Here is a 17,055-nt window from a genome sequence, read left to right on the forward strand (position 1 = left end):
CTGTGTACAATGTTCTCCTGGTTCTGCTCCTCTCGCTCTGCATCACTTCCTGGAGGTTGTTCCAGTCTCCATGGAACTTCTCCACTTTATTATTCCTTTGAGCACAATAGTATTCCATCACCAACATATACCACAGTTTGTTCAGCCATTCCCCAATTGATTGGCATCCCCTCGTTTTCCAGTTTTGGGCCACCACAAAGAGCGCAGCTATGAATATTTTTGTACAAGTCTTTGTGTCCATTATCTCTTTGGGGTACAGACCCAGCAGTGCTATGGCTGGATCAAAGGGTAGATATTCTTTTAGCACCCTTTGGGCATAGTTCCAAATTGCCCTCCAGAATGGTTGGATCAGTTCACAGCTCCACCAGCAATGAATTAATGTCCCTATTTTGCCACATCCCCTCCAGCATTCATTACTTTCCTTTGCTGTTATGTTAGCCAATCTGCTAGGTGTGAGGTGATACCTCAGAGTTGTTTTGATTTGCATCTCTCTGATTATAAGAGATGTAGAACACTTCTTCATGTGCTTGTTAATAGTTTTGATTTCTTTATCTGAGAACTGCCTATCCATTTCCCTTGCCCATTTATCAATTGGAGAATGGCTTGATTTTTTGTACAATTGATTTAGCTCATTATAAATATGAGTAATTAAACCTTTGTCAGAGGTTTCTATGAAGATTTTTTCCCAATTTGTTGTTTCCCTTCTGATTTTAGTTATATTGGTTTTGTTTGTACAAAAGCTTTTTAGTTTGATGTAGTCAAAATTATTTATTTTACATTTTGTGATTCTTTCTATATCTTGCTTGGTTTTAAAGCCTTTCCCCTCCCAAAGGTCTGACATGTATACTATTCTGTGTTTACCCAATTTACTTATGGTTTCCTTCTTTATGTTTAAGTCACTCACCCATTTTGAATTTATCTTGGTGTAGGGTGTGAGGTATTGATCTATTCCTAGTCTCTCCCACACTGTCTTCCAATTTTCCCAGCAGTTTTTATCGAATAGTGGATTTTTGTCCCAAAAGCTGGGATCTTTGGGTTTATCATATACTGTCTTGCTGAGGTCGTTTTCCCCCAGTCTATTCCACTGATCTTCCTTTCTGTTTCTTAGCCAGTACCAAATTGTTTTGATGACTGCTGCTTTGTAATATAGTTTGAGGTCTGGGACTGCAAGGCCCCCATCATATGTGTTTTTTTTCATTATTTCCCTGGATATCCTTGATCTTTTGTTCTTCCAAATGAACTTTGTTATGGTTTTTTCTAAATCAGTGAAGAAGTATTTTGGTAGTTCAATGGGTATGGCACTAAATAGATAAATAAGTTTGGGTAGGATGGTCATTTTTATTATATTGGCTCGTCCTATCCATGAGCAGTTAATGTTTTTCCAATTGTTCAAGTCTAGTTTTAGTTGTGTGGCGAGTGTTTTGTAGTTGTGTTCATATAGTTCCTGTGTTTGTCTTGGGAGATAGATTCCTAGGTATTTTATTTTGTCTAAGGTGATTTTGAATGGGATTTCTCTTTCTAGTTCTTGCTGCTGAGCTGTGTTGGAGATATATAGAAAAGCTGATGATTTATGTGGGTTTATTTTGTATCCTGCAACTTTGCTAAAGTTGTTGATTATTTCAATTAGCTTTTTGGTTGAATCTCTAGGATTCTTTAAGTAGACCATCATGTCATCCGCAAAGAGTGATAACTTGGTCTCCTCCTTGCCTATTCTGATGCCTTCAATTTCTTTATCTTCTCTAATTGCTACTGCTAGTGTTTCTAGTACAATGTCAAATAGTAGAGGTGATAATGGGCATCCTTGTTTCACTCCTGATCTTATTGGGAATGCATCTAGTTTATCCCCATTGCAGATGATATTAGCTGTTGGTTTTAGATATATACTGTTTATTATTTTTAGGAATGACCCTTCTATTCCTATGCTTTTTAGTGTTTTTAATAGGAATGGGTGTTGTATTTTATCAAAGGCTTTTTCTGCATCTATTGAGATAATCATGTGGTTCTTGCTAGTTTGCTTGTTGATGTGGTTAATTATGTGGATGGTTTTCCTAATGTTGAACCAGCCCTGCATCCCTGGTATGAATCCTACTTGATCATGGTGAATGATCCTTCTGATCACTTGCTGGAGTCTTTTTGCTAGTATCCTATTTAAAATTTTTGCATCTATATTCATTAGGGAGATTGGTCTATAGTTTTCTTTCTCTGTTTTTGACCTGCCTGGTTTTGGAATCAGTACCATGTTTGTGTCGTAAAAGGAGTTTGGTAGAACTCCCTCTTTGCTTATTATGTCAAATAGTTTGTATAGTATTGGGGTTAACTGTTCTCTGAATGTTTGATAGAATTCACAGGTGAATCCATCAGGCCCTGGGGATTTTTTCTTAGGAAGTTCTTTGATGGCTTGATGGATTTCAATTTCTGATATGGGATTATTTAAGAATTCTATTTCCTCTTCTGTTAGTCTAGGCAGTTTGTATTTTTGTATATATTCATCCATTTCTCCTAAATTGGTGTATTTATTGCCATATAATTGGGCAAAGTAATTTCTAATGATTGCCTTAATTTCCTCCTCATTGGAGGTGCTGTCCCCCTTTTCATCTTTAATGCTGTGAATTTGCTTTTCTTCCTTCCTTTTTTTAATTAGATTGACCAGTACTTTGTCTATTTTGTTTGTTTTTTCAAAGTACCAGCTTCTTGTCTTATTTATTAAATCAATAGTTCTATCACTTTCGATTTTATTAATTTCTCCCTTAATTTTTAGGATTTCAAATTTGGTTTTCTGCTGGGGGTTTTTAATTTGATCTCTTTCGAGTTTTTTCAATTGCATTTCCAATTGATTGATCTCTGCTCTCCCTTGTTTGTTAATATGAGCTTTCAGGGATATGAATTTGCCTCTGATTACCGCTTTGGCTGCATCCCAAAAGGTTTGAAAGGATGTTTCGCCATTGTCATTTTCCTTGATGAAATTGTTAATTGTTTCTATGATTTCTTCTTTAGCTAAACGGTTTTGGAGTATCATATTGTTTAATTTCCAATTGGTTTTAGATTTGGTTTTCCATGTACCATTACTAATCATTGTTTTTATTGCCTTGTGATCTGAGAAGGCTGCATTCATTATTTCTGCTTTTTTGCATTTGTGTGCTATGTTTCTGTGACCTAATGTATGGTCAATTTTTGTGAATGTGCCATGTGGTGCTGAGAAGAAGGTGTATTCCTTTTTATCCCTATTTATTTTTCTCCATATGTCTATTAATTCTAATTTTTCTAAGATTTCATTCACTTCTTTTACCTCTTTCTTATTTATTTTTTGATTTGATTTATCTAAATTTGATAATGGTTGGTTTAAGTCTCCCACTAGTATGGTTTTATTGTCTATTTCTTCCTTCAATTCTCCTAGTTTCTCCATTAGAAATTTGGGTGCTATATTATTTGGTGCATACATGTTGATTAATGATATTTCCTCATTGTCTAGAGTCCCTTTTAACAAAATATAATTACCTTCCCTATCCCTTTTGATCAGGTCTATTTTTGCATTGGCTTTATCAGATATCATGATTACCACTCCTGCCTTCTTTCTATCAGTTGAGGCCCAGAAGGTCTTACTCCATCCTTTAATTCTGACCTTGTGGGTGTCAACCCGCCTCATGTGTGTTTCTTGAAGACAACATATGGTAGGGTTTTGGATTCTAATCCATTCAGCTATTCGTCTACGTTTTATGGGTGAGTTCATCCCATTCACGTTCAAAGTTATGATTGTCATTTGTGGACTCCCTGGCATTTTGATTGCCTTCCCTAATTCTAACCTTTTCTTCTTCGGCTCTACCTTTTAGTCCAGTGATTTACTTTGAATCAGTGCCCCTTGTCCCCTCCCTTGATGTTTCCCTTTTTAGTCCCTCCCTTTTTCTTCCCCCCCCTCCCCCCCTGTTTCCCTCCCTTTTTGTTCTCCCTCTCCCCCTCCCCCCCTTGGTTTTCCCTTCTCCTTACCCTTGTTGGGTAAGATAGAATTCAAGATCCCAATGGATCTGGATGTTTTTCCCTCTCAGAGTTGATTTCCCTGAGATTGAGGTTTAAGTAAACCCCCCCCCCTCTTCCTCTCCTTCTTATAGGAGTTTTCTTCCCCTCCCCTTCCCCTGTGAATCTTTGTGTGAGAACCATTATTCTATTTGGTCTTTCTTTACCCCCTATTTATACATTACATTTTCCCCACATATTAGTATACATAGGTTGATATAAATGTAGTCCTTATAGAAGAGAGTTTGAGTAAAAGAAGATAACATTTTTCCCCTTTCCTTAATATTTACCTTTTCAGGTATTCCTTGCTCTTTGATTTTCGGTATCAAACTTTCCACAGAGCTCTGGTCTTTTCTTTGCAAAAAGTTGGAAGTCTTCTATTTTGTTGAATGCCCATACTTTCCCTTGGAAGTATATAGTCAGTTTTGCTGGGTAGCTGATTCTTGGTTGGAGACCCAGCTCTCTTGCCTTTCTGAAGATCATGTTCCATGCCTTACGATCATTCAGAGTAGAACTTGCAAGGTCTTGTGTGACCCTGATTGGCATTCCTTTATATCTAAATTGTCTTTTTCTGGCTTCCTGTAGGATTTTTTCTTTTGTTTGATAGCTTTGGAATTTGGCAATTACATTCCTGGGAGTTGTCTTTTGGGGGTTTAGTGTAGAAGGTGTTCTGTGAGCTCTGTCAGTGGCTGTATTGCCCCCTTGTTCTAGAATCTCTGGGCAATTTTCTTTGATTATATCTTGTATCACCATGTCCAGTTTGGTGTTTATTTCTGGCTTTTCTGGGAGTCCAATTATTCTTAAATTTTCTCTTCTCCCCCTGTTTTCCAGATCTATCACCTTGTCGGTGAGATATTTTATGTTCTCTTCTAATTTCTTGGTGTTTTGGCTTTGCTTTATTAGTTCTTGCTTTAAAGCCTGGTTTTCTTTTACAGTTTGGTCAAACTGGTTTTGTAGATGCGTGAATTTCTTTTGCATCATTTCCCACTTTTCCTCCCAGAGGGCTTCCATCTTTTTGGTCCTTTCTGATTCAAATTCTTCATGTGTTTGTGGAGAGTTTCTATTTCCTTTGGAAGATTTTGGAGAATTTTCTTGTATATCTTCTTCTATCTGCTCTGTATTTTGTATTTTGGCTCCATAGAATGTGTCCAGAGTCGCCCCTTTCTTCTTATTTTTCTTGGTATTTTGGGGCTTCTGTGCTTCTGTAGAGTTTGTCATCTCTGAACGTGGAGGATTGGCTTTTCTTGTCTTTGTCTGGTGATCAGAGGCTTTAGTCCTGGGCAGATGTTGGTTCTATGAGCGTTCCCTGGGTTAAACTGAATATGCCTCACTGGAACTGGAATGGAAGGGTCGGACCACGAAGCCACACTCTCCCCCTGGCTCGATTTCCGGAAGTTGCCTTCAGAATCCCTGGCCGTGAGGCTGTTTCATCGGCCTGCGGGGGGATGGGCTGCCGCTTCCCCAAGCTCCGAGAGCACAGACTTTCACTGAGACTTGGATAGCAGGATCCAGCCCGTGAGGCTGTCTTGCCCGCCCTGAGGGTTGCTGTTGTTTTGACCAGCTCTCTGCAGCGGAGGCCCCAGGCAGTAACTTTGACCCGGACCAACCGGCTCTCTGCAGCGGAAGCCCCAGGCAGTAACTTTCACCCGGACTGGGACTTGGGTAGAAGACCCTGAGGGTTGTTGTTCCTCAGACCCTGCTCTCTGAGCCCGGCGCGGCTGCCGCTTCCGGGAGCCTTGGACTCTGCGCTCCTACCCCTGAGGTCCGAGGGATCTCGGGTTCTGGCTTTTAAGGGGAGCCGTACCTTTTGAACCGGGTCCAGGTCCAGGAGGAGGGTTCCCAGGGTCTGTGCTGTTGATCGTTTTGAATTTCGGCGCCTTAGGAGCTTCTAGTTTGAGATCGGTCGGGAAGGGTTTTCCGGAGATCTGAACTTCAGCTTTCTCTAAGCCGCCATCTTAACCGGAAGTCCCCATCTTAACCGGAAGTCCATAAGATCTTTGAAGTTAGAAATTATTTCAGGTTTGTATTAACATGCCTTGGATGTAGTACATAGTGAATATTTAATGAGTGCTAATAAAACTGACTTCTAAAAATATTTTCATTCCCATTTTATATATAAGGAAATTGAGAATCAAAGAGATAATTAGGTGGTACAGTAGATAAAGTGCTGGGCCTTAAAAATAAGATATAAAGGGGGAGACCCAGACCCAGAGTGGATAGAGTTCTTTCCACTTAGGGATTCCCTCGAATATTGTTAAGGGCAAATTTTAGGGTTGAGACTGAATATATATTTTTAATTGGTCACCAGGAATTTAAATTCTAAATCCCAATGAAATACTCAAGTCAGAATGGAATTTTATGATGGTTTATTTACAATAGAAAGAAGCAATTAAGAATGAGGGAGAGAGAGGGAAAGGGGAAGAAGATCTGCTCTGACTTGGTCTGAGCCAGGGGGAGTTCAGAGGCCTCAGGCAAGGTGTCTTCCCAGAAGAATAAATCTAGCTTGGCTTCCAACCAACCAGGAGGCCTCCTCCAAGATGAGGGGCCTCCTCAGAGGCTGGTCTCAGAAGGGTCAAGGAAAAGGTGAGTCAGCCTTAACGTTCACCATGTGATTATCTCAGGGAAACAGTCTGAGGTCTCACGCTGGAGATCCTCCAAGTCAAATTCCACTGCCAAAGTTGCTCTCACAGGAAGTGACAGGAAATATAAAGGCAGTCCTTTACATCACTTCCTGTGTCTTACATGTACCAATGGTGGCTTAAACATGGCTTTGGACAGCCCAGGGGGTCAATCAGTTGTTTCTTATTTTTTACTTGCTAGCACATGCAGGTCATAGACCATCCTCCCCCACACTCAATCTTAAGTGGGGTGTATATATTCCTAGTTGCTAAAATTCTAAAGACTAAGCAGGATGGAGTAAATCTAAAATTCACAATGCCCAGTATTCTAACCTCTGGTTAGTGAGAGTGAAAAGAATCACTTTCTCTCACTCGGCCAGTTGCACAAACACCTTGGAGACAATTGATGTATATATATATATTCTGAAGTAAAACTTCAAAGCTTATCTGACAGGATATATATTATATATATATATATATATATATCTTTTATTATAAGAGGGGATACAAACTGAGGATCAGAACAAGGGCTCCCTAACTCTAAGGATTCTAGCTAGTCCTCCACAATGCTCTAAGTTCCTCACAAGAGGGAACCTTTTGGTCTTCCACCTAACTTACCAGCTCCCTATTTCTATCTAGGTGATCCCCTAAAGCTGACTAAGACACCTATATATAACCCTCCATAGTTTATTAGTTTTATTTCAAAAACTGTCTCTGAAAACTGTTTGATTGATCTCAAATGGCTGAGTTCACCCTGGGGGGTCTGACCTCTGAGGTAAAACTTCAAAGCAGATCTGACAGGATTTTTAGATAAAAACCTTCTGGAAAGCACAGGAGGTATGGTCAGATCATTTTCTAGATGTTTCCCAGTCAAATAGAGCCCCTCCAAAGATGATTTAGTGGTTTCTCCTTCTCCATGTGCATATGGAGGTAGATGAGCTCTGACAAGCCCACCTTTCTTCCACCCTACTGGACAGGAAGAGTCCAACCTCCTAAAAGAAGTCACTACTTTAGCAGATGTCACTTCTAAACTGTTCCTCTTCTTCCTACTGCCTGCTAAAATCCTTTCCCTTGATTTCCTAATATAAAGTGCCTTAAAGACAGCCTTCCACTTCTCTTAAAGATTATCCTATCTCTATCCTCTCCCCATTACAACCTGGAATGAGGAGGAGGGGAGTTGAAATCTCAGTTCAGCCATTTTGTAATTCTATGGCTCAGGGCCAGTCACTAAACCTCTCAAGCACTATTTGTAAAAACACTTTGCAAAGTATAAAGTATAATCACTAGTTATTATTGTTTGTGGTTGTTATTGTTGCAAAATGGCAACCTAGATGTGGGATCAAACCTCAGTTTTGCCCCTATATATTTGTGTAACCTTAGTAACTCTGTTTCTATTAGCTTCCATTTTTTATAATGTAATTTTATAATGTAGAATGAGGGAATTAAATGAGATAAACTGTAACGACCTTTCTAGATCAAAATTCTGACTTTATGACATGCCCATGGTCACATGTAATTATTTGAGGCAGAATTCAACTTCACTTCTATTCTGGGTTTGGAAATATATAGTGTTTTTTTTTTTAATTAAACACATTGGGGGCTTAGTAAATTGAAAGCCAGGCCCAGAAACGGGAGGTCCTGGGTTTGAATCTAGCCTCAAAGAGTTCCTAGCTATGTAACCCTGGCCTGCGCAAGTCACTTGATCCCCATTGCCTAAACTTATCACTATTCTGCCTTGGAACCAGTACACAGTATTGATTCTAAGACAGAAGGTAAGAGTTCAAAAAATTAAAAATAAATTGAACCTATTATTTTATTGATATGGAGATTTCTTAGTAAGAATGAAGACAAGCAATTAATAGGATTAGATAGTTTCTTGGGGTATTAATGATTTATCCAAAGAAATGCATACAATCAGTACACCTCAGAGGCAGGACTTGCACATCTCCATAATTCTGAGGTTAGCTTTTTGTATTCTACACCAAAGTTATTTCATGTTATTGCTTTCATATTAAAAGTAATATACTTATAGAGATAATAAAAGCAGTCAGGTCTTCCTGTATGGTCAATTGGTTACTTACTTCTTTCTCTTCACCTTCCAAGTAGTTTCTAATTCATAGAAGCCTTGATATTTGTGCCTGGTGGGAAACTTTTCCACTTGAAAGTTTACATTTAAACAAATTACTTTGTTTCTTAGATAATTATATTTATTGTTTTTTTTCTGAGAAGAAGCTGCCTTTGATTACTGATTGTGTTTCATTTTTTTTGATGCTCTAACCTCCCTATCAACAAAAAAATCCATCACAATCACTTTTTCTGTGAGTTTATATCCTTAACACTTCATTATCAAATGAAATGATTGTTTATGCTTTATTTCACCAAGTTCATAAATACTGACTGATGTGTTTCAGAGGCCATAATTCACTCAAAAATGATTCATACCATTTATAGTATTGACACCACTTTTTCCAAGATACTGTAATCACCACTCACTCTACCACAGTCAGCCAGCTGTTTCTCACTCCTCCTCTCAGTTGTCTTTCTGCAGTACTTCTCCTGTGCTAACAATCCAGTATCATAAGACATGACCATGATAATCACAGCAGCTTTCTTTCCTGGAACCAAAGGGCCTGAAATGTAAACTTGAATAATAAAAGAGAAAGAAATCCCAAATTTTTAATTGCTTTCACTTATCTCCCCCTCATTCCTCTACAACTCTGTTACACCTACATCCTTACTTAAAGTAGCTGTATGTGTTTGCATCTGAAGAAAGGGAGAATATTTGATTTAGATTCCAGTTATTTAACTTTGATAAGACTGTTAAACTGTAACCTTGGGTTATCCTTTAATATCCTTTAATAAGTGGGACTCCGAATTTAAAGCTTTTAAGACTAAGCTATGCACATAGCCTTATCATTTACCCAAGAAGAAATAGATTTATCAGGTTTTACTGTCAGACAGTGAATGAGTCTAAAAATATTTGCAATATATACGTTGGAAATGCATCAGGTTTGGAGACCAGGAATGGATGGATTTTTGTGACAGTAGTGAGCATTTTGCTTAATCTCTGATCCAATCCTAAAAGATTCTTAAGTGAAAGTTGGACATAGATGATTGAGAGTTCACTTGTGAACAAAGACACAGATGAAGCTCTATTGGGCATGATAGAAGCAGAATAAAGACCAATTATTGGAGTGGTGGAAGAGGGAATGGCAAGTACAACCATGGAGAATGAACCCAAGTAAATTCAGAAAAGACAAGGAGGTATTTAGGCAAGAGTGAAGCTGAACATAAGAACACCACCTAGGGTATTTCCCATGACATGGAGTTTTTCCCATAGGTGTTTCTAGTCAGCTGCATGCTTAGCAAGTGTTATCTGCTGTCAGGCCTTCAAATGAAAGGCAGAAAGCCTAGTCTTGTTAAGATAATATTTATGACTTTGAATTAAGTTGATGCAATGTTACAACCTCTGCATAAATGCGTGTTTCTACTTGGGTTAATGTGAATGTACGTTCCTCATCTTCCGTCCCTTCCCAATGCACTTTAGTATACTGGGTTGTAGCTAATCTGATTTGGATCATAAGGAAAGAAAGACCCAATAACAGAACATTGTCTGGGAGCTCTGACTTCCCTATCCTTATGAAGAAAGTGAGAAAAGAATAACCTAAAACTTCAGTACCAAAGAAGACTAAGTATTTAGATTCCTATAAATGTTGCATCTGGTTGGGACTTTACTCTGAAGTTGATTCTCAAATTCTCAAATAAGTAAACTACTATTTTGTTAACTTTCTTATTTTCCAAAATGTATTTTTATGGTTTCTCAAAATTTTATTCCAAAAAAAGTATAGAGTGAAAATTTGGTGGATATCCATCTCTAGATCAAGGCTCAAAGAATCATAGCTTTAAGAGAAAGAAGAAGGGGGCAGATGGGGGGTTCAGTGGATTGATAACCAGGCCTAGAGATGGGAGATCATGTGTTCAAATCTGAACTCAGACACTTCTTAGCTGTGTAACCTTGAGCAATTCACTCAACCCTCATTCCCTAGCCCTTACTGCTCTTCTGCCTTGGAACTAATACATAGTATTCATTCTAAGACAGATGGTAAGGGTTTAAAAAAGAGAGAGAAAAGAGACCTTATGGGTCATCATTTCCACTGCTCTCATTTTGTTGAAGAGGAGAATGAGGTTGAGGTAGAATAAATGTTGGGCCTAGGGTCATACAAATAGTAAGTGTCTGAGGAAGGATTTGAAGTTGGGTCTTTCTTTCCCCAAACCAAATGCTCTATTGACTACATCATCTAATTTAATGTTATTTCTGCATTCTTTTTAAGATAAATGACATGAATGGCTGGTATGTTACTGATGTATCTGGTCTCTTGAGAGTTGCACCACATCATGATAACTCAGATCAGTCCCAGCAACTCAGCATCAATAGCAAAGATGCAAAAAGAAAACTACCACAAATCTATTACTGGAGTGCACCTGGACCATATTTAGGCAATAAAGTAAGTTCTTTTTTGTTTGAATATATTTGATTAATGAACTTCTTTTTCTTATAATATATATATACATATATATACATATAAATTCCTCATATAATGAAATATATAGATTTCTTATATGAAGGTCTTCAATTTATAATATATGTTAAATACTATCTAAATTAATTATTAATAAATGTGTATTATGTGTGTTCTTATTCAAAAATATAGACATTATTGTGTATTTGATTATTAGTTATGGTATCCATGATTTATCTGGTTGGAAAAGGAAATGATCCTGTCATGGAGAAAGAATGAAGGTTAGTAGATTACGTCAAATATTCATGAAATTAAAGACCAAGAAGAAGGCTACTAATGTATGAGGCAGATTACTTAAGGAGAATTTATGCAAGGGCAAGGTCAAGAATTCCACAGGATTAAAGGTTCCTGCCATCAAAGGAGAGAGTACCCACAGATTCATCAAAGGCTGAAATTATGATTTGTTGAATAATATTGATTTAGAAATACAATGGTATTTATCTAGGGAACTAATAATGAAGTACAAGTAGGATGTAACTTGACCTTACAATGACTATGACCTACATGATATTGGCAATCAGAAAATATATTTGAATGAATGAATGATTTAATGAATGAATGGCTCCCTAAAATAAGTGATGATAATCACTGGGAATTGTGAATCTGTGGAATACAGTTTGACTAATACATCCCCAACTTCTCAGGATGCACGTATACTAAGGTTAAAGTGACCTAGAAACCAGGCATTACCTTTACCCTGGGTTCCCCAGTCACTTGCTTGCTGTAACAGAGTTAGAGTTAAGTTTCTTTGGTACCTGATTTCATTGTTTATTAGATAATTCAGAAAATATTCTGATTTCACTCTTCTTGACTACCTTCCAGTGCCTTGTCCCACAGAAGATGGAGAAGTCTCCTATTAGTGCCAAATTAGCTCTTTGACTAAAACTCTATATATAAGTGTGAACCCTGAGCAACTTTGGGTCTTGGATTAAAATCTGCACTTTATTACATGTCCAGACCATTAGCCTCCCTGTTGAGTTTTAAACAATGAGGGGACACGCCGTCATGCCCATTCATTTATGAATGTCTCCTTCCCATTGCTGCAAGCTCAGTGTTGCTCTCCTTTTTTTCCTCCTGAATGAATATTGGGGGAAAAAAACTAAGTGCCTTTAACTGATTTTGAAGAATATAAGATTTACAGTGATGTGGAGTACTCATTAGATATTTAATTAATTATTTCAGTTTTCCTAAGAAAATGAAAAAAAAAAACCCTACTTGTTCTACTTTATACAAATATTAATTAGAGGTCTCATCTGGTGAACTATTTGTCTGTTGTAATTTTTGACTTGGGAAAACAACTCATGGCTAAGAGTTTGGCCAAAAATAGAACAAAACACACATACACTCCCACATATATAAAAACATAGATAAATTAATGTAATGGGCTCAGAAACTAATGCTATTTTGTGATGTGTGTGTGTGTATTTGTGTGTGTATGTATTTTCATTCATTTGTTTTTCCAAGAATGCCTTGGAAAAAACCATTTGGCCCATCTATTTTAAAGATTGCAAAACAGTTGCTTGCTTTATAAAACTTAATAAGGACTAAACCTGGAAGATAACCCTTCCAAATATAGATTCCCTGCCTTTGGTTTGTGCTAAATGGTAACTGCCTTACATAACCAATATATCTAGGTTAACTCCAACTGTGCATCTACCCTGCCTTCTTCATTTCTGGAATCATACTCAAATCATTACTGCCACTGCTCCTAAAAAATATGACAATTTACTCCCTTATTATCCCATTCACTGTCTCCGTAACTTTCCAAACCAAAATACTCCCTCTGTGGTCACTATTCTACTATGTGTCTCATGTCCCTCTATTAAAATGTAATCTTCTTGAGGATGAAGACTGTCTTCTTATTTGTGTTTATATTTTAAATGATTACCATACTGTTTAATACATGGGGAGACTTAAATACTTTTTCATTACTACATCCATTCATATCTTACCAGGTAATTGTTAATCTGAATTCTGTGATCTGCTTACCCCAGTACCCATGTTAGAGAAAACTCCATAATGAATTGAGTGTGCATTGAGCTTAGTTTTCAATAAAATTGATGTAACATTGCTTTTAGAAAAATATCAATTGATAAAATCAAAATGAAATTGCGCTTAAAAGTATATTTATTGTGAGTTCCATACATTCCTCTGATATTCAGTCTGAAACAATAAACAAACCCATAGAAATCATTACATGCTGCTCATTTAATGGCAACTAGCTATTTTAGCATATTGACTATTGTCATTACAGAATATTTCCCTTTTTAAACCAATATCTGAATGTCTTATAAAAAGTACATGTCAATGTGTATTCAGACAATACCAGGCATGTTTAGTAAACATTTAGTCAATATTATGAAACCTAATTAATATATTATTTGAGGTGTATTTGACATTGGGAAATCACTTCAGTCTTTTATTATTAATTATTCACAGATACACACACACACACCCACACACACACCCACACACACACACACACACACATCCACTGGTTTTAGGTAAAGAAGTGTATAAAACTTAACTGAAAATAATCACCATGACATGGAGTTCCCATATTTAGGTCAGAATCGGATAGGTTCCAGAGAGTTTAGTTTTCTGATGGTAGCAAAATAGAATTGAATGTAGCTTATAATAGAAACATGCTTGGCAATATTTTCTCATATTGCTTCTTTAAGCATATCTGCTTCTTTCTACTGGCTGAAAACCAATCCAACAGAAGGAAAATGAGCATGTGAGACATTTGGCAAGATCACATCCAAGAAATTTGTATATCCTGTTCATGGTTTTAAGTTACCAAAGATAACTTCCTTTGTCCTGGATGACCTGCTTCTAGTTACCACCCACAATGAGCCAGTTCATATTCTGACACAAATAATTTTCACATCAAAACCTCAGGCTCTATGCTCCAATTTTCTTGCAATGAACAAAACTTTGGTAACAGGGTGTACAAATTGTTTGAATATGGAAGACGTTTTTAAACATAAGGTGGAAGTTGTTAGTGGCTTACTCTCAGGCAGCTCTGTATGAATGAAACAATTTGCCTTAATAACTGAACCATATAAATTTTTGATACTACAATAATACTGCAAGCATTTGCAAATTACTGCGGTACATCTTAACTGTCATGTCACATCACATAAATTATAGTCATGATGGCATGCTTAGCTTGGATGATTTAGTGTCTTGCCAAGGAAATGGAATAGTGTGGGCCCTTGTTTGTAAATTCAATAAAGGCACTTCCTTAGTAGTTGAGGCTAGATGAAGGCAGTTTCCCCTCAGCAGTGACTGTTAATGTTCTAGCTAGAACAGCTGCCAGCATGGTACAGAGAGTGCTAATATATGGAGGAAAGGATGACTGTGGCATCTGCTCAAAGAGGGAACTGTATAGGCAAATCAGACCTGCCTTTTAGTTGGTGGATATACAATACAATCAAACTCCTACTCTTTCTTTCTATTGAAATTGTTTTGTCATTCTTTTGATTAAAAGGAATGTAACTATGAAGTCTATCAAACTTCTTTAAATATTTGCCTACCCCTGTTTTCAAACATGTTTCAAGTCCTTGATTAAAAGGCTACTTTCAACATAAGGTGGCCATGCTGGGCATACTCTGTTATAACGATGATTGCCATATGGTTTCTATCATCCTCTTTAACACCTATGGCCAATTGTTTCTTTCATATGATAAAAATGCTGTCAAATGGGATACTGCTGAGTCTGTCAGCCCTGAGAATTTACTAACAGTAAACAAAACTGGAGGAAAGTGAGGTGGGACAGATTAGGTTATAGTCTCTGGTTTCTAAAGTATTCTATATGATGATTTACCTAAACATGAATTTTAACATTAATTAATTTGCATTCTGTTATTGTTAATGACAATATTAATACCATATTTTAATATGTTATTTTAATAATGTTCTTAACTATATCTTAAAGGTGAGAATTTCTTTTTCTATTAAAAGATCATGAAAATTATTTCTTTAATTATTTATAAAAACAAATTATTAGTGACCTTTTGGACATTGGGGAATTATATACTGTTTTTAAAAATCTCTGTGAAATTAGAGTTTATGGATTGTGAATATATCTATGATTGTAAAATAAATCTTGATTGCAGTGTCTCAGGATTAACAGAGAAGTGTTCTGTGCCAGATAGGCATTGATACATAATAGATACTTAAATGAATCAGTGAATGAATGAATTAGAAAATCTTTATTTTGAATTGTGCATTTTAATATTTGGCTTGACCTTCTTTAGCATGGGGTTGGAGCCTTTGCTCATTCTTTCCTTTAGTGATATAATTGAAAGCTTTCTGACAATATCAGAGGTACATAGCTGATGTAACTGCTAGGATTCTGTTTCATCCCTGACTCCAGTTTGTTGATAAAGATTTATTGAACATCTTCCCAGAGTGCTGTATTATGAGCATCATCATTTCCAAAACTCATCATAAATATTAATTCTCAGATTTTCTTGGGGGAGGGTGGGGTTGAAGGTAGGAAATCCATCAGGGTAGAGATGTAGAAGAACAAGAAAGTTGGACAATTATTCTAGTCTTGTAGCTCATCAGAAACTGTATTGAATTACAAAGTTAGAATAATAAGGTAGGAAAGTGAATAGAGTATCAGACTTCGATTCAAGAAGATAAGTCTTCCTGAATTCAAATATGACTTAAGAAATCTAATAGCTATGTGACACTGGGCAAATCACTTAATCCTGTTTCCTTGTCTGTAAAATGACGTGAAGAAGGAAATGACAAAGAAATTCAAATATCTTTGTCAAGAAAACCACAAGAGGTGGAGTCAAGATGGCAGTATAAAGGAAACAAAACTTCAGATCTCTGAAAACCCTTCCTCACCAATTAAAAACAAAATGTTACTAGGAGACTGAAAACCAAATCCAACCAAAGGACAGAGATATGGAACCCTCCTGCTGGACTCAATTCAAAAGGTACACCCCCAAAAAGCCTGAATTCAAGAACACTCGGGTTTAAGGGGAAGAAAGAAGGAAAGTCTCAGTACCTGTCCCCCACTTATGCTACTGAACCTCCATCAGTGGCTGGAATCTCTGGGTAGGCAAGGGCGCTAGTCTGGAGGGAGTACCTTGAGGGCAAAGCTGTGCCAGGCTCAGGGCTTTGAACACAGGCAGCAGGGAGGCAGCTGGAGGAGAACCTCAGAGAAGGCAGCCCAATAACAGATGAGACATTCCATATTGCTTCCCCTTCCCAAGGTTTTGACCTCAGGGCACATCCAGCTCTGCAAGCTCAACCCCTTAACCTTATCAAGGCTTCAGAGGGCAGGGAAACTCAAGTTCCAACAAACCTCCCCCACAGACTGCTCTGAGAGCTTTGCTGACCAAGCTCCCCTTCACTCCAAGATTAAAGACTGACAGAAAAGCTTTCTGTCAGACCCAGCACATAATGAGAGGAGCAAAACTACAGGCAACTATAAGGGGAGAAAGAAGGGGCAACTATGAGCAAACAACAGAAAAAGAAAAAAGAAATTACAATCTATACCTTCTAACCAGGCAATGAACAAAGAGCAAATATAACAGAGGAAGATCAAGGAACACCAAGCAAAAACACAGAAACTCCAGCATATTAGACACAGGTTTTGGAAGAACTCAAAATATAATTCAAGTCAAAATTAAGAGAGACTGAAGAAAACTTGGAAAAGAACCTAAACTACAAGATAAGTCATCTAGAAACAGAGGCACTTGAACTAAAATGAGAAAATAGTGCCTTAAGAGCCAAAATTAATCCACTTGAAAATGAGGCATAGAAGGTGAAAGATGACCTCCAAGGGATATCAGACCAGAAGAAGGATGGCCAAAAAGCCTGGGATG

At 37.3% G+C, this 17,055-nt stretch overlaps 1 protein-coding gene across 1 annotated transcript in view; it reads left to right on the forward strand.

The window, feature by feature from the left end:
- The window catches only part of LAMA2 (laminin subunit alpha 2), a 923,420-nt gene that overhangs the window by 473,075 nt on the left and 433,290 nt on the right, over window positions 1-17,055 (forward strand). Inside the window, exon 12 of the mRNA XM_056818751.1 lies at window positions 10,958-11,131. Coding sequence (XP_056674729.1) covers window positions 10,958-11,131 — 174 coding nt within the window. The remainder of the gene's footprint in view (window positions 1-10,957; window positions 11,132-17,055) is intronic.

This window comes from Monodelphis domestica, chromosome 2 (assembly GCF_027887165.1).
Source record: "Monodelphis domestica isolate mMonDom1 chromosome 2, mMonDom1.pri, whole genome shotgun sequence".
Taxonomy (NCBI): domain Eukaryota; kingdom Metazoa; phylum Chordata; class Mammalia; order Didelphimorphia; family Didelphidae; genus Monodelphis; species Monodelphis domestica.